This window comes from Dermacentor variabilis, chromosome 10, assembly GCF_050947875.1.
Source record: "Dermacentor variabilis isolate Ectoservices chromosome 10, ASM5094787v1, whole genome shotgun sequence".
Lineage (NCBI taxonomy): Eukaryota > Metazoa > Arthropoda > Arachnida > Ixodida > Ixodidae > Dermacentor > Dermacentor variabilis.
Genome location: NC_134577.1, coordinates 82,279,407 through 82,300,820, shown reverse-complemented (window position 1 = coordinate 82,300,820; position 21,414 = coordinate 82,279,407). Strand labels below are relative to the sequence as shown.

At 42.1% G+C, this 21,414-nt stretch overlaps 1 protein-coding gene across 2 annotated transcripts in view; it reads right to left on the bottom strand.

The window, feature by feature from the left end:
- Window positions 1-3,843: 3,843 nt before the first annotated feature.
- The window catches only part of LOC142560729 (protein O-linked-mannose beta-1,2-N-acetylglucosaminyltransferase 1-like), a 288,835-nt gene continuing 271,264 nt past the window's right edge, over window positions 3,844-21,414 (bottom strand). For both annotated transcript variants that reach the window (XM_075673024.1, XM_075673025.1), the window contains 16 exons: window positions 20,808-20,925; window positions 20,149-20,247; window positions 18,624-18,751; window positions 16,423-16,493; window positions 15,764-15,839; window positions 14,264-14,308; window positions 13,623-13,703; window positions 12,568-12,626; window positions 12,342-12,414; window positions 11,749-11,877; window positions 10,511-10,701; window positions 7,700-7,808; window positions 6,695-6,766; window positions 5,575-5,616; window positions 5,415-5,482; window positions 3,844-4,596 (listed from right to left, as the gene is read on the bottom strand). In XM_075673024.1, coding sequence (XP_075529139.1) covers window positions 4,524-4,596; window positions 5,415-5,482; window positions 5,575-5,616; window positions 6,695-6,766; window positions 7,700-7,808; window positions 10,511-10,701; window positions 11,749-11,877; window positions 12,342-12,414; window positions 12,568-12,626; window positions 13,623-13,703; window positions 14,264-14,308; window positions 15,764-15,839; window positions 16,423-16,493; window positions 18,624-18,751; window positions 20,149-20,247; window positions 20,808-20,925 — 1,434 coding nt within the window. In that variant the 3' untranslated portion in view covers window positions 3,844-4,523. The remainder of the gene's footprint in view (window positions 4,597-5,414; window positions 5,483-5,574; window positions 5,617-6,694; window positions 6,767-7,699; window positions 7,809-10,510; window positions 10,702-11,748; window positions 11,878-12,341; window positions 12,415-12,567; window positions 12,627-13,622; window positions 13,704-14,263; window positions 14,309-15,763; window positions 15,840-16,422; window positions 16,494-18,623; window positions 18,752-20,148; window positions 20,248-20,807; window positions 20,926-21,414) is intronic.

Here is a 21,414-nt window from a genome sequence, read left to right as displayed (position 1 = left end):
GGAGCATAACAGAATGAAGCCTCAATGCAGCGATCGCACGGGTTCGCAGCGACCGACTGGTCGTCTGCATGCATGTCCGCGCACAATGTTTCGCTTTCGCTGCGAGCGCGTTGTCGCACCGTGCCGTGAGCTTTAGACCGCAGAATATGAGCATTTGACAGTACATAAGCGACCATTGTTGAGTGGACGCTATTAGAGCTGTTCAAAAATAATTTCCTTATAAAGACTTTGACGCCTACAGCGACTGTGATGTGCCGTCGCGACGATTCAATCTTGTTTTTCTATATTCTTGTACGTTTCAATATTATTTCTCAAGTTGCGTCGCAATGAATGTACCGGTATTCTGCAGCGTGCGATTTCCCACTGCGTCTGGATCGTAATCCAGTGCGTTAATTCATAACACAAACATGACCATATATGCCATGCTTCTTTTAATGTGCTTCTTACAGCACCTTTCCGTTCCACTGAACTTACCAGTATCTAGCATCAACAAGTTCATAGACCAAACTGTTATGACATTAGCCGGTCAGCGGGCGCGGGCGAACGTCTCAGTGCGCGTTTTCTGCTACTCACCGAACATCGCAGTCCCGGCGACGTAGCAGAAATCTTCCTCGCGTCTGCGCTTGCTGCATACCCGAGTTGTAGCCGATGGCTGTCTGTCGGTTCTAAGTTTCGCGAGCCATGCTTCACGCAGCTTCTTGTCCTGCGGCTACGTGTGAATAAGGCTGACACCGGGCTCGGTTGCGTACGTCCGGCACAGCGGCACCGAGCAGTAGCCTACCATGCTGCACGCTTCCAGAGGCAGCCACTACCTATCACTCAGACACCCAAGGCGGTAAAGCCTCACCACTTAATCAGAACCGCGGCGCAGGTGGGACATTAAACTTTCGTTTTCAGCTCGCTTCGGCACTTGCGAAGCAGCCGACGCGGCCGCTGTGTCCACGTGATCCCTCATGCCACGTCACGCCGACGGTGGCGCCAGCTTTTCTAGTGGTGCAACTCGCCCCCATAAGCAGCGAGATACTGAGCTCACTACTTACATTCAACCGTTTACGCAACATTTATCGCGTGTGCATCAAAGCCGAAAATTCCATTGAGCGAACGTCTACAAAGTCAATTGGTCGTGTCGTCTGCTATATTACTGAACTTCGAAAGCATTTTTTTTACGGCGTCACGGCTGCATTGTCGGCCCACACCGTTTAGGCCGGCTCAAAATAATGCAAGTGCGTGCGTATAAAATTGATGGACGAATACTGGACTTGTATAATAAACCTTAGTTCATGCAATTCATAAGGTGGTTTGAGCGGTACGTCAAAGCGCTTTGGTAACAATGTACCCCGCTACCTCATAAAGTTGGCTCTCAAATAAAAGACTGAACCAAGGTCAAGCAGCCCAACCTCAATGCCACATGCAACCAACAGTAGCACCGGTCCTTTGCTTTGAGAGAGAGAGAGAGAAAGGATTCATTTGCTTAACTTTTACAGTAACCTTAGGCATGACCCTCAAAGCTAGGTGGGGGAGCGGCTTTACAAGAAATATAGAAAATATCACCCAAGGTAAGTAAAATTCCAAAGCACTTCTAAGCATGTTATATGTAGATATGTAATTTTCCGGCATGGCTACGGATATGCGGACGTGACTAGAGCTGCAAGCGAATCCACCACAGCTATGAAATGCTGTGGGTTGAACAAGTGTCATTCAATCTTAATGTAATAGGTTATTGTGCCACCCTCCCTGCATGTCAGAACTCATTCTTTCCATATTTGCTTTTATTGCGATAGCAACTATATGGACACTACAGGCGCGTTTCTGCCGTCCGCGCCGCCGTGAAATTCCGTATGAGTGAAAGCGTGTGAGGGTGAGCTGGCAAACGTGGTTCAATCTCGCATGCGCGAGTGAGGAACACGGGCCGGAAGCATGCCTTCTCCTGTTGGGCACGAGGCATGGGTGTCAGGCAAGGGAGGAGGGGCGTTGCTCTCCGGCGGTTGCTAGGGTGCCTCGATGTCCTCCTCGCCCACTGCTCCGTACAGAGTGGAGACAACCGCGGCGACCACTGCGGCGTCTACTATGGCGTTGGGCACGCGACTGGCTGACGCCGTAGGGACGCGTTGCCGGCGCTCATGTGTCTTGAAAGCGATTTGCGACGAGGCCAAAGTGCGCGTCCGCGCGGGCCTCATCTTCAAACCGATCTGCGATGTTTGCAGAGTGCACGTAGTGTCGCTAGCTTCGTATGCGCTGCGCTTTCGACGTTTCGTTCGCCTTGAAGCGAGAGATGCACAAAGGTCAATTCGTTTGCTGCTGCCGTTATTCCTCACTCCAGCATTTTGACAGCGAGTTTCCGTACTCATAGGGCGAGATGTGTTCATATTTACCTGTGCGCGCATGACACCGTACTTGTCAATTTTGTTAAAACATGTTGGTGGGCTAGTTGGTTTGGATCTATGATAGAATGTGTAAGCGCAACTGAACAAGGACGTAGAAAGAAGCAGGCACACAAAGACAGTGCTGTCTCTCTATGTCTGTTTCTTCATACACCCTCGTTCAGTCGCGCTTACAAATTATATATTGTTAATTTAGTTTGTAAGTGAATGTTTACAAGTTTATACGGCAGCTAAAGCTACTATCTTTACTTCGCTTAGCTATCCACTAATTTGCTATCGCAATTGGTGTTTGCCTTTGGGGCGAAACTACAGCTTTCTTTTTTCGACTATCACTAATTTGGGACTGAAACAAATTGCACTATCTTGACAGCACTCTGCGTTTAATTTCATCGTGATCGTACATGTAGGCTATTGCATTAAGAGGGTGTCTTATCTCAGGAGCTCCTATGGCTTGTAGGTTGGAACAACCTTTCATACATGCGTGTCACTGTAGGAAGCCTGTAAGACGTGGGTTAGTTACAAACGCGACCGAGTACACTTGTGTCCTGTGTTTTCATTCTGCCAACTTTTATGAAAGATGCGCTTACTGCTGCTTTGTTCACTCAGACATCACAAGGTTACATTTTTGGTTGCCATCATGCAAAGCCCGCTGCTGTGACTCAACAGCAATGGCATTCTGCAGTCAGCATGATGTTGCGGCTTGATTTTTCCGTTGCAGCAACCAGTGTGAATGGGCGTGGAACACAAAACCCCACATGTACTTACATGCAGGTGCATCAAACAATCCCAGGTGATCAAAATTAATCCAAAGAGAACCACACTACGGTTGCTTTGAGTTGTTAAATCCCATAACTTGATTAGATTTATAAACTAAAACACTTGGCATTGGAAACTATTTGCTTGACATGTTCATCCGGAGTTTCAATAGTCAAGAGGCGACAATAGCATTCAGCATCCCAATAGCAACTTGCTTCTCCAATGGTGAGGTGGGCATGCAACTCTGATTTAAAATATTTTTGGACAATGCAGGCAAGAAAAGATGCCAAGTGCTTTAAAACAGCGTGCAGATCGAGAAATGTGACCTTGCTGAAAATAAAATGAATTTGAAAACAAAGCAGCTTAAAGTCCAATGTCTATTAAAGTTTTTGGAATAAAAAAGAATGCTCTATGCAAATAAGTGCGTCATTCTTGCACACATTCATTTGCATTTGACAAAATGTTTTTATGCCTAAAAACATTGCGAAAATGCATTTTTCCCCCAGTCTCCAACACACGATTTTTCTTTATAATCTGCAGCGATCGATGGACACTGAATCACCTGGTGTGAAATCTCCTTACTTGAAATATTTGTAAGAACCTTCATGGCAGGCAACGTCGCTGCAACAGGACATCAGAATGCCTTTAGTGAAATGTGATGTAGTGCAGTCAACATGACGGCAAGAAAGGACACAAGCTCAACTCATATAACGATAAGTCTTTGTATTTCACAAAAATGTGCCATTATAATCCTGAGTTTTACTGGTCAGATGTTGAATTCCATGGCCAGTTTGTGAAGTACGGCTAGCAAGGTAGCACAATGCATTAGCAGCTCTCTGCAGACCTTGGATCTCACGACTGCATTAATAAATGTGAGTTTTTGCATTGGCTTCGGACAAGTTTACTTAAGTACTATACAACCTGAAGTGGCCACGGAACTTCGCTCAAGCGGCACACGTTTGACAAGGTAAAAGCTACACATGCAATGCAAGTCTCCTTCGGAGACTCACCTAGGCACGATACTCGTGTTCTACAGAACAAACCTAAGAAATGTACAGGCCTATATTACAAGTTTGTGATGTCGCGACCTCTCGCGCACGGTCCTCACGGTCGGGCTAAGCCCTTTTGGCCAACGTTACAGTCACTTTGGCGGCACAGTTTGTGGCAGTTCGGGTCTCTCATGGTCACTGGTCACAGCTGCCTTGCTTCGGTCATGGGCGCCGGTGAGTAGTAGTTGCAGACACTGACTATATAACACAGATGCACACACACACACTGCAATGACACGTACACGCACACACACAAATGAAACGATGTCTTCGCACTCCTTGGCGAAAGTCCAGTGCACCTCACAAAAGTTGAAGCAGGGTCTCTCAACTGTGGACACTATCGCAGCCGGTCCTTGTCGATTTTCTGTCCCTCAAGGTATATGGGAGTCACTTTGGCTGGCTTGAAAGACCTGGGAAGAGAAATGACAGTGCACAACTCACCAATGGCATCTACACTTGCCATTTACTATGCAAGATTCATTGAGGCTGGTATGCCTTCTTGGAATACTTGTGTAGCACAAACACAATGAATACATAAGCCCACAAACAGTACAGTGTGGTACCTGCAAATATAGACCCGTTATAGGAAGTAGCGCTGTTGTCTGTGTGTTCATGTGCTCTTCTGGTGTTCTACTCTTTTTTGCAGTACACTACTTTTTCAGGAGGAGCGTTGTTTTCACGAAGATGCTAGTGTCTGAACTCGAGCTTGTCGCGACATGTTCGTGATGGAAAGATGGTGATTTGAAAAATGGGACAAGAAAAATTGACAGATGCCATGCTGTGCAACGTGAAAACTTTAAAAAAAAACGCGGCAGCATGGTTTTCTCCCTCGGCCTTGGCTAGCGAAAAGATTGAATATCTGTGTGGCTCAGTGAAAGGACATGCCCATTACCATTTAGCTCGAGGCCTCTCATGCTGGCACGACATGTTCTTGGTCCGTTGCATAGCTTTTACTTTTTTTCCCTCTTTTCTCCCCGTTTTCTTGAAAGTATGTATATTGCATTCGCACAATAAATGCTGTGTTGGCAGTTAGCGCTGTATCTTGTTAACACTTCCTTCTCGCATTTTTTGTGCTGTTTTTCTGCTTGAAAAGACCTCGTGACAGGTGATAAGAAATGAACACTTTAGCAAAGATTGCAGGCCAAAACAAACTGTAATTCCTGTGCTTATAACTTCCCTGACCTACTGACTGAGTAACACTTATTACTAGTAAGCAACCAAGACTTACGAGTAGGTAGAGTTTGGCACACCAACAACAAGCAAATGGTTCCCCTTCATAAATAGGCGCCACATACTCTGTAAAACAAAAACAGACATAAGGTTGGGGAAAGCTTGCATTTCACACTTCACTACGGTAAAGAAAAAAAAATTATGTCGAGCTAGTTTACCTTGTGGTAACCCCTGGGGTCAAGGTCCCATATTTTGAAGCACTGCGAGTCAATAAAATCCACAAAAAAGGTTATTTCAGTTTGAAATCAGCACTGCAAATCAACTATCAACATGCAGTTTGTTGGTATATTTGCTGATGCGGTATCATGTGCCACAGAAGAGTCGGTGTCCAAGTCTGCACATTAGTTACATCACCTGGTGCATGCGAATTGCACATGGTTTACATATGTGACAGGAATGTGCATCTAACGCGTCGACAGCTAACACACCTAAGCTTTCTATCTCCCTTTTTTTCTCTCTCCATTTTGTTCACGGCCTTGCTAATGTGCTGAAACCAATGTCTAGCAGAAGATGTTGCGTCAATTTTTCCAAACTTGCGCTGTTGGGCTTCAATACTTCTTTTATGCAGGCCGTGTGTTGAAAGTGTAAAGAAACACTTTTTGTTCACATTGCGGACTCATAAAACCTGTTCCTGCGATAGAGCTGTTGCTGTTAGCCGGCACCTAATGATTGATATCTATGGTTAGCACACACGTGACGGTTACTGATGCAAAAGCAATGCGCTGCACCAACAAACAGTTCCTGCGCAGTCATCAAACTTGCACGCAAATGGAGTTAGCACAGTGCAAACGGGATTCCAGTGACCCTGCACGGCTGAGTGGAACCATTGATCCACGGAGTGAAGATTGAAGCACAGTGTGATCGACTGTTAGAGGGATCACTTAATTACGATACTGACAGCGACTCAAATTAGACGAGAAGACATCCGCAATGATTTTTTTTATTGATGTCTACCTAACGCATCATATCGGCTGCCGCTTTTGTTAGGAATGCGAGCCTTCTTGAAGTTGCTGAAGATGGAACAGTAAAAGTATGCCATTCAAGACCTCATACGGCTTTGGCAGGTCTGCTTTATTATTTTTATATCCTGTCTAATAAATAGCATAATCATTAAGTTTGTGTTCCCCTTAAGAATGGGCTGTATTGTACACAAAAGCTAGCCTTAAATCCTCATGCCCGTTGCTTATCACTAAACTGCACTGTAGGCAGCAAAAGCCGCAACTCGCTTGGTCGGCCACGTTCCGGTGCCTTTTGAGTGCCGATGAATGGTCAGCGTACCTTGGCAATTTGAAGCCACGTCGAGAAATCTCTGAGGCCATTCATCTTGAAGAACATGACGTAGACCTCCCCCTGCACACAACACAAAGTATACGGGTGAAAACGTTTGGCATATTACGTACTGCCATGCAGCAGACAAAATGCAACACAGAAAAGACTGGCCAAAACAAACACTGTACTCACAACTATGTTTTATTACAAAAAAAAACTTATTTGTATATTTATTCACCAACGTGTGACACAAAATTGTGCTTCATTAAATAGAACACAACTTTCTTGTCCTAAAAATTCAAGCTTTATCACCTTTAATATCAGCCTTCCAAATATGACAATTCACACTCCTGCAGTGTGATCAATGGCCGGCTGATACTTGCCATGATTGGTGGCATGAAATGCCTCCATTTCCCTTGTCAAGAAAACAGACTGACAGGCTAGTTGGTATTGTGCTATGCATGACAAAATTCTCTTGTCAGTTGATCCTTGTGGTTTGCAATTATCATGCTTTCACGAAATAGCAGTTTACGAGGCAACTACAGTTAAAGCAAAGCTTGAAGGTAATAAAGTGATGTGATCTGATGTTTAGTATGAACACGTTCAGTAATGGGTCGGTGAAGAGGGTGAAGAGCATGGCACATCAGTGGCATCCCCACCATGACACCTGAACACCTGCACTCAGTTGCCGAGAAGGAATGTGCCTAAGTACCATGTGTTACACAGGCACTCTGGTTTGGTGCCTTTTTCAACATTACAGAGATGACTCCAAACGAACCAGTCCATCAATCAGTCAAGGGTGACACACCATGTCAATCTGCTTTAGCTAAAAAGCAAGAAGCTCAAAGGCAGCAAGAGGCAACCAAGACTGTAAAACGACGAGAAGCTTTGCTTACTTTTACACAGCAACTGGTTTGGCCAATGTATATTCAACTGCCTGACAGAGGCAAACAATATAGACTATGAAAGCCCTGTGGCACGCTACAACAAGAGCCAAGCCATGAGCACGCTTACCTTTGTGTCGGGGATGAAATTCTCTTCACACGGACTTTTACTGTGGTCTAACACAATGGCTCGTCTCAGTAGGTCGTGGATCACCTGCTCATAGTTTTCCTTCTTGACACTGCAGAAGTAGTAAAAGGATAAATGGCTGTAGAGAATTCCTTTGGTCTGGTTCAAAGGATACTGCATGATTGTAAACAAAGGGTACACTGAGGTAAGGGTAAGCTTTAGGGCACAGAGCACATGATAAAGTGGCTCTCTAATCCTTTACTATCAACACCTTTGAGCCTTATGAAGGCAATGTTTAATATCCACACAATAGAACTGACAACCACGCTAGTTTAAATAATTCATTATGATACTGTTACTACAATGCGACTATTATGGTCGTTTAAAGGCCTGTTTTAAGAATTCTTGTCACCCCTCAGCAAAGCTCACACTGGTGGTAAAATTCGTAAACATGCTGGTAATTATGTCCGTAACTTTGCTCACGCCTGTCATGCGGTGGAGATGATTGTTTTATTAGACTTAAAACTCAAGGGGAGCAGTTCCACATAACTGTAATGCCATGTATTGCAGCTTGTTTTTATCTGAAATGACCGCATAATATATGTTATGCTGCATAAGAAAAAAAAGCTTGAGGAGTTCTACTCGAAAGGAACCAACAGTATGCTGCTGCCAACTGTATATCCTTGCTGTCAATGGTTTTCTCATTGCACCTAATAAAAAACTAATTAACAAATTATGCTTTTAAATAATCACTTATTATTTTGTTAACTGAGGCGCTAATAAAACATTGTATGTAGCTTCGAGAAACATGCAAATAAATTCCCAAGTGAACAAGCATTTGTGTAGCCTTTTTTTTCTAGATCCCAATAGCACATTGGAAACAGTATAGCTAAAAGTTGCTGGACTGTACTTCTTTTATTTGATGGGCTCACTTTCGTGATCGGCAAGAAAAGTTAAGAATTATCTTAGCTTACTGAAAACATTTAGCCTTAGCAGGTTTTAAGCATTTCTGAATGCTTTATACAAGTTTTCATTTGATATCATAATCGTAAGTGATCAAGATGTCTAACTAGCCTGCAGCTCATCATCCCATTACATGTTAAGAAAGAATACTCAAAACTAGAATATTGGGCTCGTAGATCGTTCTGTAGACGGTTTGCCCTGCACTGGGAAATTGCATGAACATTCTACCACGTGAACGCCAAATAAACAGTCAAAACTGAACAGGCAAAGCATTACACTGAGCAAGTTTCAAATCAAATCAAACCAAGTTTATTCATTACAAGAAAGGAAACGGTTACATTTTTGTTTTACAGACGTGGGTCCCAAAGTCGAAGACTGTAACCGGGACTCTCGATGGGTAATTATAAAAAAAAATTACATAGGTGGCAGGACAGAAATGAAATTTACAAAATGTACACTGAGACAAACAAAGAGGTGAAGTGCAACAACAGAAACTTTCACTTGGTAACAACGACTCAAATACGAAAAAACTTAAGAATCCGTGACATACTGTGAAATCCATGAAACTGACATACCATCACTTGAATTTCAGTGCAAAATTCATGAAACGTAACTCTGACCTTTGTCTTTTCTTCTACTAACCAACCTATTCTGCAAAATTAATGATAGCAGTTCTGGAAGAATGCTTCATCAGTTTAACCTTACCTACTGTTTATCTTTAGTGTCCCTTTAAGGTAAACAGCACGCATGATAACATGCTTGCTATGCATGATCTTTACATGTGCAGAGGAAAAGATTTAACTATAGGTGATAACTTTTTTCAGACAAAGCAAGAGTAAAAGACGTTCTCATCAACACGTGGGGTGAAATGTATGCAAAGCACTTTATGGCCACGAGCTGATGATGATAACCCCTGGCATCCACAGGAACCCAGTTTTGAGCTTTCAAGTTACAGTAAAACATGAATATAAAATTAATGAATGATTAATGAATCAAAGCTAGCCAATAATTAGGGATCAAAACGCACTTGCAGAAGTTTCAGCTGTAACAACATAAATGATGACAATAAGCTTAAAGTCAGCTGAAGCAAACCTATGGTGCGGTCCATTGTTAAAGGGAATACCTAACCAACAATAAAATCAATATTACTAAAACATTTCTTGATCTTTATCATGAAGAAGTGGTTGATACACCCAACTGGACATACATCTGCGAGCAAGAATATACGAACCAAGGTTGCACTGAAAAAAAAATTAATTTATTCACGATTTCAGACACATAAATTGAATCCGACGAGTGCACTGGAAAGGCACAATGCCAAGTTTGAAGGCAGCCCTCAAAAAAAAAGCTTTTTTATTGCGAAATCCCTGGTCCACATACTCTTGCTAACGGATGGACATTTATGCATAAGGAACTAGTCCGCAGGCCTTGAGGCCATATATCAATGACAATCAATAGCAGGATGCCAACTGTGTGTTCCCTTTAACATTGGACCGTACTGTACATCTGAAATGACCTGGCTCGGCGGTCCAAACGGAGTCCGCTGGTCCCACGCCACAATCTTTCCAATTGGTGGGCTTACTTCCATGAGTCTGGAACTCCTGTAGTTGCCGAGCAACATGTCGTAAGCGTGTTGGTACCTAATTTACTGGCAAGTGCCTGGCGGCAACACTCGTCTGCCTCCCACAGTAGTGGCGGATGCTCGACTATTTCACCAAGGCTGTGGTGGACAAGGAGTGCCCAGAGACCGTCACAAATCTCTACAGGACCAACTTTCGAGTTGCCAACCCACTTAAACAACCGAGGACAAGGTCGTGGAACAGGTCAAGACATTCATGCTACAATGCTTACCTGTCGATCTCCTTTAGCTGAACGGCAGGCTGGGTGTTGAAGGCGTGCTTCTTGAAGTAGACGTCTTGGAAGTAGGAGTTCATGTTCAGCCCTGACGATCCAAAGTGGTAGGTCCGCGAAACGTCTGGCACAATGCATTCGCGGCCTTTACGGACATCTGGCAGGCGCATCCACATGTCCCAGTCCCAAAGCTTCTCGTGTCCGCATGCAAAGTGACAGCATGTGCGCATGAGTAAAAGAAGCTTGAGTAAATCTCCAGAAGTTGCCCTGCCAAATGAAGGCACTGCTAACAGAATTTAAAAAAGGTGCTGCAGTCTGTTGATTATCTATGAAAATGTGACACCACTTCAAGCAGAGCTGCTGACTAAAACTTAATATGGTAAAGTTAATTTCATCGTATTAAGAAAAGAAAGAGAGAGCAATAAAATGTGTTCAATGTCAGGAGAAGGTTTTTAATTCCTGCCTTCAGCTATTCTTTAACAAAAATGACCAAAATTTAGAAAAGTAAAGCAAAAAAATGAAGCTGCAGGTTTGCTGTTATAACTACGATAAAAATTTACACCGCACTACTATGTGAACTGCATCAATTGAGATATCCAAAGATATACAGTGGGGCTCTCAGAAATGGAGTTAATTTGTCAATATTAGCATAGGTCGGCGTGCACACTCATGAGTACACTGACTTACATGCTTAACGCTTATTTTACAGGCGTCAGATAAAGCGTTACTCAGTGACAAAGGGTGCAATTGGACATGAGTATGACCAGGAGAGAGTGCCACTTAACATGAGCCCAAACGAAAGTCAGTGACGGTGACTTTGAGTGGACCTGGCATATGAGCGTGACTGTTGGCGAGTGGAAGTGGATATGTTAGAGCAAGCGTGAGTAGCTGCCGGTAAGTGTGAATGGAAGAGGCTATGAACTTGAGCGAGTGAATATAAATGGGCGCAAGTAGGTACATTAGCAAGTGCCGACGAGTGCGAGTGACTGCATTGGTTAGAAAATACTGGCGAGTGAGTATTCGCGAGTATTCGCCTATCCTACTGGCCTATGGTGAATAGCGTTTAGTATTAACGATGTAGTGATTTCAAGTAGGCCATTGAGCCACTGGAGTGAATTTCTGTACATTCTCACCCTTACTGCAAGTAATTGCTCTCTCTCTCTCTCTTTCTTTTCATTCCCTTTTTTTTCCCACAAAATCGTGAGTGCGAGTCAATGACGTGAGCCCTGGATGCACACCTTTTCAGGAGTAGGCCACCTAGGCTCCAGTTCTTCCTTGTACAGGCTACGCTTGAGGATCCATCCAAGACCAGGCATAGTCTCCACTCTGTACAGCTGTGCCGGGTCCTCACTTGTGTGCTCGTAACCCTGGAGGCGAGCAAAGACGAAGCATTTCAGTGCTTGGCTTAGAGTACCCGCAGTTGTGCTCATTTACTGTAAACTTTACCGAAAGCCACCAGCAGGTTGCCGATTAACTGGTAACTGCTGACTGAAACAATGCATTTAATTCATATTAACGATACCGCATTTATGATACCGGGTACCTTAGACTCATCTGGAAATAAATTTTCTAGTTACAAAAGATTCAAATGTTGTGTTTAGCTGCTGTTTCCTCCATTACTGCTTCAGCAAGTTTCTTTATATGCCTTTATTTATAAAGACTGTCTGGATACCGTTCCTCTATTTTTTTACGTTACTGTTTCCATATTTGCACCCATTGGATATTGAATTGCACTGCTGAGATGTGTTGCAGTTAAGCACTGTTGTGAGCAAAATAAATAGACCAAGTACATTGATTTAGGATCACTGCACAAATGGCCAAAATGCCTCACCTGGTCATTCCAAGCAGAAATGCAGTAAATGGAGTCATCCTCTTCTAGCAGCCTCAGTGTTTGACTAAAGTAGCTAAACAGAAAAGAAAACACAGGGACTTCATTCAGAATATGAGCAACTCAATACTGCTAGTACTGTTCCTTCAAGAATCATAGCCGTGTTATTTTACAGGCAGATGCTTTTGTCAATAAGTCACCCAGAACCAGAAGACTATCTGAAACGTACCTGAAGAAGTCTGGCGATACATCCAGATCCTCTTCTATTACAATGGCATACTGAGCATCCTGAAGCAGAGAGGGAAGAAAAATAATCTGAAGTGTTAGACAGCACGAGGCCTGCCTTACATAAACTGCTACAAAACATCATGCGCTTTGCATAACTGCATCAAAAGGCAATACACAATGCATAAAGCTGCTAAAACAAATATTGATGCATTGCCTTTTACCTAAAAGTAAATGCTTTATTAGACAGTTTTAGTACAGCACTTCGGTTGTTTATGTAGACACTCACAAAACAGCTATGTGCTATATGCGTGTCATCGATGAGACCTTTAGTACAGTATTTTGCATGGCGAATGAATGGCCAATGCTAAATGTTGTGGCACTATCTGGTATACAAAAATCAAGGCACTTTCACAACAACGGCAATGCTATTGTTAGGCCTGGCAGCATCAGAAGAGATGGCTGATATCAATAATAATTACAAACTATGACCAATACTTAGTCGACGAAGAGAGATAATATTAAGAAGAAGCTTTGGCTCAGGCCCAACTATGATTCCGCTTATTGATATATAGTACACATAAAAAGTGGAAATACTTTTCCGAGATAACCCCTGGACCAATTTCAATGAAATTTGTTGCATTTTAGAGAGAACATTAAATTGTAGTGACTGTTGGAAGCAGAATTTTTATTTAGGGTTTGAATATCTTTACAAGAATTGCAAAACAGAAGAACCTCAGTATAACAATTTATTGAATATAACAAAGTAAATCTATAGTGTTTCTTGCCAATATCATGCAGCATGCACGCAACAATATGCTTAAAACATATTAATGGGATATAATGGGCATAATGCAGGTATTCTGATGCTGAATGTGACTTGAATGCAACAAGTTTTAACAGCATCTTCAGCGCAAGCCACAGCTCACAGCAACTCATGATTTTGTTTAAATTTCTTTACTCTACATTCCAGGGGTTCACGTTGTGTGAGGGAACCAAGTAGCCTATCAGTGCTGTTTCTATGCCATTTATACGTTCGCATTCTTGTCAGCTACTTACGGGAAAGAGGTTGAAGGTTGCAGTGAGACTAGCCTTGTAATGTTGAGATATCCGAGCATTCTTCATGCCTATTGGCGTGTGCTGCAAGAACATGGAACACAATAGCATCATAGAATCTAATAGAATAGAACATAGAATCTCATATCTGTACCAAGTGGGCACAAAAGAAAATCGAGTTATCTGCCAGATGCTTTAGAATGTCACTTGCACGGTACATGGATAACTTTAACAGCATTAAAATTATTGTCATTAACAACTCATGTTGCCATTGAACGAGTACAGTTCCACATGAAATGCAAGTTCTGAAGTAAACTGACAAAGTTCTACATAAAATATGCATATTATTGTTTTAGTGTCACTTCTCGAATGTTTATATCCACTAAATATTTTTAAATGACATTATGATTGTCAAACTCACTGCATTCACTGCATCCGTCGTCATTGCAACATTCAATGACATCGACAGTGTTTGTATTTAGCAGCAAATTCACAGCTAATCGAAACTTGAGGTGCTAGACATTGACTGGCATTTACCCTGCACACCTGACATGGGCATAATGCTGCATAAAATTTCAATTGAAATTGTAATTGTCTGATGCAGCATACTGCATGAGCAATGGCAAGGAGAACACCCCACTCACCTGTATTCCCCTAATGTTGAACAGCTTCGTGACTTCCAGTGGCTCCTGCAAATGAGTTTTACGCACAAATGAAAATGTGAAACTGATACTGGCTCTTTGAATGCATGGCCCACCAGTTAGTAACAGTCTAAACATTAACAGAATGTAACAAAATCAAGCGAGAACCTCCTAGATTAGCTGTTGGTTGATAGGTTGGTTATGAAAAGCTAGTTAGCGCTTTTCTAAAATGAAATTTTTGCCATTTAAAAGGGGAGATGCAAATTACCAACACCAACAGAAAATGATGCACACTCAAGATCGCCTAAATCTATGAAGGCATCACAGTTCTGAATTTGAGCTGTGTAATCCGTCAGTACAGATGGAGCACTATGTTTGGTTAAACAAGACTTTAGCAAATTTTTGCTCATTAAATTAAATCACACCCAGTAGCATCGGCAATCAAGTCAAGCTCTGAGCTACATAGACAGATCTGTTTTTTTTAACCCGATAAAAATAAAATATGAAAACTGCTTTGGATTTCTCGCATGCTACCACAAAACTAGAAAACACGCTTTTTTTTGCCATTGTCTTCACCTCAACACAGCTTCAACACAAGGTAAACCAGCCTCATCTTGGTACTTTCCATACCATGAGAAATCAGCAAAATTTCATCGATAAGATGGACGTTCTTTCCATGTCACGTTTACCATGGCCAATGATATGCAATAAAAATCGGACATGCAAAATTCCACCAACCAAACCACTTGTAGTCATCTTGCTTCAAGGAGTACTGAAGTGACATATTGAAGTTATCGTTTGTAATTATTTTTGCAGTAAATGGAGGTGAGAAACATATAAACCCTAAAAAACATAGTAGCCGGTGTCAGAACAGCCTTAATAATTTATTACAATACTTGTTCCTATGAACAAGCTTCTCATGAACTTTTTTTAGGAGTAACAACATCATGCCAAGCCTTTACACTACATGACATCATCAAACTTCCGTCTGTGTCGCAACATCACAACAATGGCCGTGACACCAGGTATGGTAGAGACTAACCATAGTACCAAATTCAAATATATTGTGTTTCCCACCCTTCATATTTGCCAACTGTCGTCTCTTAACGTGGGGGAAGCATATGGCAGTACTTTTACAACATCGAAAATATGTGTCATTACACCTTTAACAAACTGGGATCCAAATGAGGAGTCCAGGGTATCGGCAACTTCATGTGGAAGTGTTTGAACTGATGTCGATCTGAGCTCATCACAGACTGCACCGGGCACAAATCGTCGCAGGTAGGACTGATTAATTGTTGTAACAAGAAGGTCAAAGCCTAAACTACACGAGACACTTGTGCACGAGTGCAGCTGTGTGAGAAATTCATGGCTTTTAAGTTTACATTGTTTAACACATCACAATGAGCAAACAGAGGCAAATTGCGAACTGTGCTGCTTTTTCGGGCAAATAATGTTACACTGAAAAACGTGCTGTGAGATAAGCATGGATCGTGGCCATACCTCAAAGTACCCATCAATAAATACTGTGATCATTCTGGGATTCACCCCATGAGCTGACAGCAGTGACCGAAGCATCCTGCAATGCAATAAGAGGGCAAATGAGAAAAAAAAAGAACAAGCCAAATTGCAGTGTACTATAACACTCATGTGAGCACGAGAAACATGCTTGAAAGTGGGGTTGCTAGTTACCAAAGTCAAAAAGCAGTGATAAACTGTCCAAAAGTAGGCCGAAATGTAGCCAAGAAAGTAACCAAACTGCCACTAAACAATTGGGTCAGACACTCGTACCCTGCGCCAATAACTTAGGTTGCGAGGTGCCCTTTGATAGTCCGGAAACTAAGGCATTGACTATTAACATTAGCTTTGCAATGTGAATTTTACAGAGTATAGAACATAACTGTTTGGTTGTTTGTTCATTTATTTATTTATTTATAAATCTTATTACTGTTTATGAATAATGTAACATTACGAGCTAATTTATTGGTGTACTGAAGTACTTGAGCTCACTTTTAAATGCAGCCAAGAGGTAAACAAGCAGTACAGTACTAGCCAACACTTCTGTCGATGAGAGGCTCCTGCAGTAGCCGATTTGGTGCAAAGTGGCCAAACACAGAAACCCTAGCTGCTTCAGAGTAGAGCTTTACAAGGATGTTACTGACCTGTACAAGTAGTGGGGCCTATTACTGGCAACGATGGCCACTGGTACGTCCTTTACCCTGTTGTTGGGGACCTGGACACAGCAGGAGGTAACAGTTGGTGAGATAAATAAAGAAAAAGAAAAAAGAAAGGCACGAAGTAGTGCAAAGGTAAACAGTTGAAATTCTGCCCATAATACGAAGCACTGAAGGTGGTGCAATATAAACTTCTTGCAAAGTGCTTTGAGAGTCCTGCTACAGACACTAGAGGTCCTGACAGACATCAGTATGACTAGGGGGTGAGACCATCAGCGCTCACTGTTAAAAGCTTTCAGCTATTGTTTACATCACACTTAAATTTCACATGCAAAATATTCACTACGAGAATACTAGCAGTTTCAGTTCTCTGGCTTTTGCATTTGCAGGTGAGCTGAGAGCCCATTGTTTTGATGCATTCAACTAAGATGAAGGCAAACACATCAGTCACGATGGTTAGTCATTCTGATCACATCTTTACAGTCACATTCACTTTTGCAACACTATTGATCCAAGAAATGTGACCTTTTACCCTGCTTGCTATCCACTGCACTTCTGTCACACAACCAGCCAGTCATATGATAATAGGACCAATGTTCTGCTGTCGTGAATGGCCAGAAAGAGATTGATGACAGTAGGCATGCACAAAACAACAGTACTAGTCACAACATGAACAGCCACTGCCAGTGAAATTCCTTATTGTGGCAGTACTGCAGTTGTAATGTGCACAGCATTAAAACAAGCGACCGCTGAACACAGCTGTATCATTGTGCAAACCAAACCTGTAGTAGTCATGTTCGCAAGCAGAGTAAAACATTACACCTTTTGATTAATTGTGTTACAAAAGTGAGTATGACTGTCAAGATGCAATCAGAATAACTAACCATCATGACATCATGTCAGCACAACACGTAGTGACTACATGAGCACATAGCTTGCACTGTGGCATGTTGTCAGCTGCTGAGCTGGGTGATGGCAGCATCACCATGACAGGAAAACCACTTGAAGCAGGTGCATACGTGCTCACCACACCAGCAGACTACATTGGATACAATGCGATCACATACTTTACATGTAAACATTGGCGAAAATCTAATATCTTCAATAAGAACAAGAACCAGCCACAGCCATATCCAACATTGATTTTGCAGCTGACTGCTTCCTTTGTTCACACTTATGTGCACTGAGATTACCATTCTTGCCAACGTCATCCACCATCAGCATCTAAATTGAAATGCAAACAAAAAAAACTATTCAGAACATCGAATATATCTAACTACATGTGACTGCGATGAGCAATCCCTTCGCAGCAAGTTTCTTAGCACAACAGAGTCTCGAATCTATGCTTTAGCACCTGAATTTAGCCAGTCTTACAATCACAGGTGAATGTTAAAATGCAACAACCTTTGCATTTGAATTCGCGCTGATAGTACAAGGGGGACTAATATATAAGGCAGCAGCTGATTCACCTACAAGATTGCGTCTTGTTTTCGAGCAGACTAGAGAAATTTAATACAGCAGGACAGATTATTAAGCAAGCATCAGCCAATGAAGTTCAAGCTCGCACTTTTGCAGTAATTTCCATTCAATTAAAGGCCAAGCCCACGCATTATTTGAGGTTGCAATTGAATTATGCAGTCACGAGGCTCAACACTTCTATGTAAACAAACTTAAAAGTGCACGCACCTGCGCGCATGCTGCGGTCTCCTGCAGGCAAACCTGCAGCTACTACCTAACAAACAATCACTATCCATTTCATCCACGCTCAGTGAATCGGCACTGACACACTCCAGGAATTTGAAAAGATGTCATTCATAATAAAACATTTCTAAAAATATTGTGTAGTAAAACAGATCACTATTTGCGCGTTCGAGAGCTTCCCCAATAATTTCAGTGACATCACTGCTAGTTTGCCCATAATGGTACTGCAAAGAGAAGTTTCAATTTATATTCACTGCTACGTATTTGGTATTCTTAAATAATGCTATACAATAGAAATACGACATGGCAAACCAAACAGAAAGAATTACAAGAACTAGAGTACAGACGTTAGTCCAAGATGTAAAAAAAAGTCTTGGAGTTGCTCTTTAAAGAGCACTGAGTAAGTGTTCTTTTTCGTAATAGACCACGCTGCAATTCATGCACGATAATTACTTGTATGAACTCTGCATCTCTGCCAGCGTGCTTACAGGTTCTGGTGAGAACGTCAGAGGGGCCGGGTCGGCGCAACTGCAAACACTGCCGTAGCCCTCGATGTGGTTGCAGAAGGCCCGGCGACGATGGTTTTCCTCATTGTCGGGCCAGTCGCACTCACTCTCTGCAAGACAAAGGGTTCACTCTCAGGAACACAGGGACTTGAAGTGGTCAGCAGCGGCTGAGCGACGACACTCAGTCTCAGACTCAGTCTCAGTCTTTAGACTGAGGCTGAGTCTGAGACTAGTCTTTAGTCTAGTCTTTAGTCTCGAGGCAACCTTTGACTGGGGCACTTGTCTTCATCAGGGCAACCACTCTAGTACTTACTTACAGTTTAATAAGAAAATTAAGTCCACCAAGCTGATGACACAAAGATCTTTTTTGTCATCCCTTGTTTTTTTGGAAGAACATGCAGTACACCCTATTCTGAACTCTCAACTCCCTCTGGCAATCTATTTATTAAAACAAATTGCTTATTTCGAACAGTTCAACTTCCCTCCTCATCCAGCCTTCAAATTACCCTGTGCACCTAATTATATTATTCTCCTCTGCCACTAAAGAAAAAAAAATGTGGGGGGGGGGGAGTAGTGAGCTATAGAAGATTGCCAAGGAAAGCAATTGTCCTGACTGACAAAGACAAGTTCCCTTGAAGAAACATTGGTTCCAGGCTGAGGTTTCCTCTCTTGGTTCAGTCACTCCGTGCAGTCGAAGAATATAAAGAACGCTTATAAAAAGAAAATATGTTGCATCACTAAGCTCTTTAAAGACCACCAAAAGCAAACAGGGCAAACAGTGTAGGCATTTAGATTGTCCTTGAGACCTCACTTTTCATTCAAGTTGCAGAAATAATTGTAGCTGAAAAGGATGCAAAATTCCTTCGCGATACAAGTTGGGTGCAGCGAATTAAGTCTCCCATAGCTCCACCTTTAGGTACTACTACCTGCTACGCTTCCTTTCATGCCAAAATGTACCATAATTAACTTATTTGGTTATCTACGGTTGACTACAATTCACTAATCATAAATGGGACATGTTACATCACAGGAGCTTGTACTTATTTTCACAGCAGTGGCAGCAACTCTGTTTTTATGTTAACATCTTTTCTTGCTTATGGACATAAAACTCCATTCTTGGCAAGAAGTGATGCTTTGGACACCTTTGGGCACTAATTTATAACTTGAGCTTGACCTAATATTTGCCTCTAGTACAGCATGGGTGATAAGGGAAATGAAACCCTTCCACTTCCAGTATAGCCGAGGGCGATTAAATTTTTTGATAAGGTTAGAAAATTTGCGGGCATACTAAGAAGGAGTCAGCTGGCACAAGGCCAGGGTAACTAAAGATCGATTAGTTAACAGGCTTGGAGGTCTCCGTTCCCTGCAGTACACCTCTAATAGACTCAGGATGATGATTACAATTATAATGGTGTTGATACATTCATGTTATACTGGCTTTTGCTTACTGCTGGTGACAAGGACCTGCAACAACACGGTTGCCTTGCTAAAGCCATAACATTCTCACCTTCGACGGGAACCAGAGGAACCTCGACTTTGAGCAGAACTGGGGCGCCCCAGCTGTTGAACTCGGGGCTCTTGCTGTACGTCTCGCCATACATCTTTCCTGGAACCAACGATCGAAAAGTTTCATGATTGACAGACAGTGTAAACAAAGCTTTGTATTGAAAAAAAAAGAAAACTTGGTAATTTTTGCAGCTATAAGATGCAACTAATGCAATGCCCCAGAAACAATTTCAGGCAGGTATGGCTGAGGCCATCCTGTTTAAACTGAGGGTTCCTATTTCGCCAACGGTTATGCAACTAGCATGGTTGAACCTCCATATAACAAACACAGATATAATGAATTATGACATATAACGAATTTTCTCCCATGTTAGCATATAGACGTATAACAAATTTCGCATATAATGAAGTTATTTTATTCTTGGAGTCAACTTTCTTATAACGAGGTTCAACTTATTCTGTTGCTGCGCCATGACCTAAGCATCTTACTGCAAGGATTGACGCCACACCTCAAGCGATCGTTCAAGCGAATAAAGAGATCATTCCTGGCAAGAATATACTGTGTTTTCTCACGCCTAAAGACAAGAGACAAGCACGCTACTGTCCAGGCACCAGATGAACCTGAAAAACAAAGATTAAGGCAGCAATCTGGGCACACACCTCCTTTCTGGGTTACCATCCCCCACATGTCCCTCCAGCTGATGACATGTGACTTCTTGCTCCCCAGTCGTTTCAGCAAGTCCCTTGCCGGCTGCTTCATTTGGAAGGTGCCTTCATCCTAACCAGAGAGGTCCACACATAGACTTTAGATTAACTATATATCACTACACTAGAAAGTCAGATATCAATATATATATATATATATATATATATATATATATATATATATATATATATATATATATATATATATATATATATGTAAAGTTTGAGCACACAAGTTTATAGCCCATCAGATCTGACTACAATTTGATTGTACTTTGGCAGTTATTTGCATTTAACTTCACATTACTCTTGGCCCAGAGGCATAGTAAAAGAGGCAGTGGGTATAAACTGAACTTTGGCATTAAAGAGAACAAATTAATAACAAAACTTCCCACCGCTATATGACTGACAATGCATAAATTCGTGCTACAAAAAATTAGAATAACTCAAGACTACAGTACAAAAAAAGGAACAAAGATGGGAAACAGAAATCCAAGGCTCTTGCCACTGAAATAAACTATTAAAAAATATATCTCTCCAGCAGAAACATATCGGCGTGCCT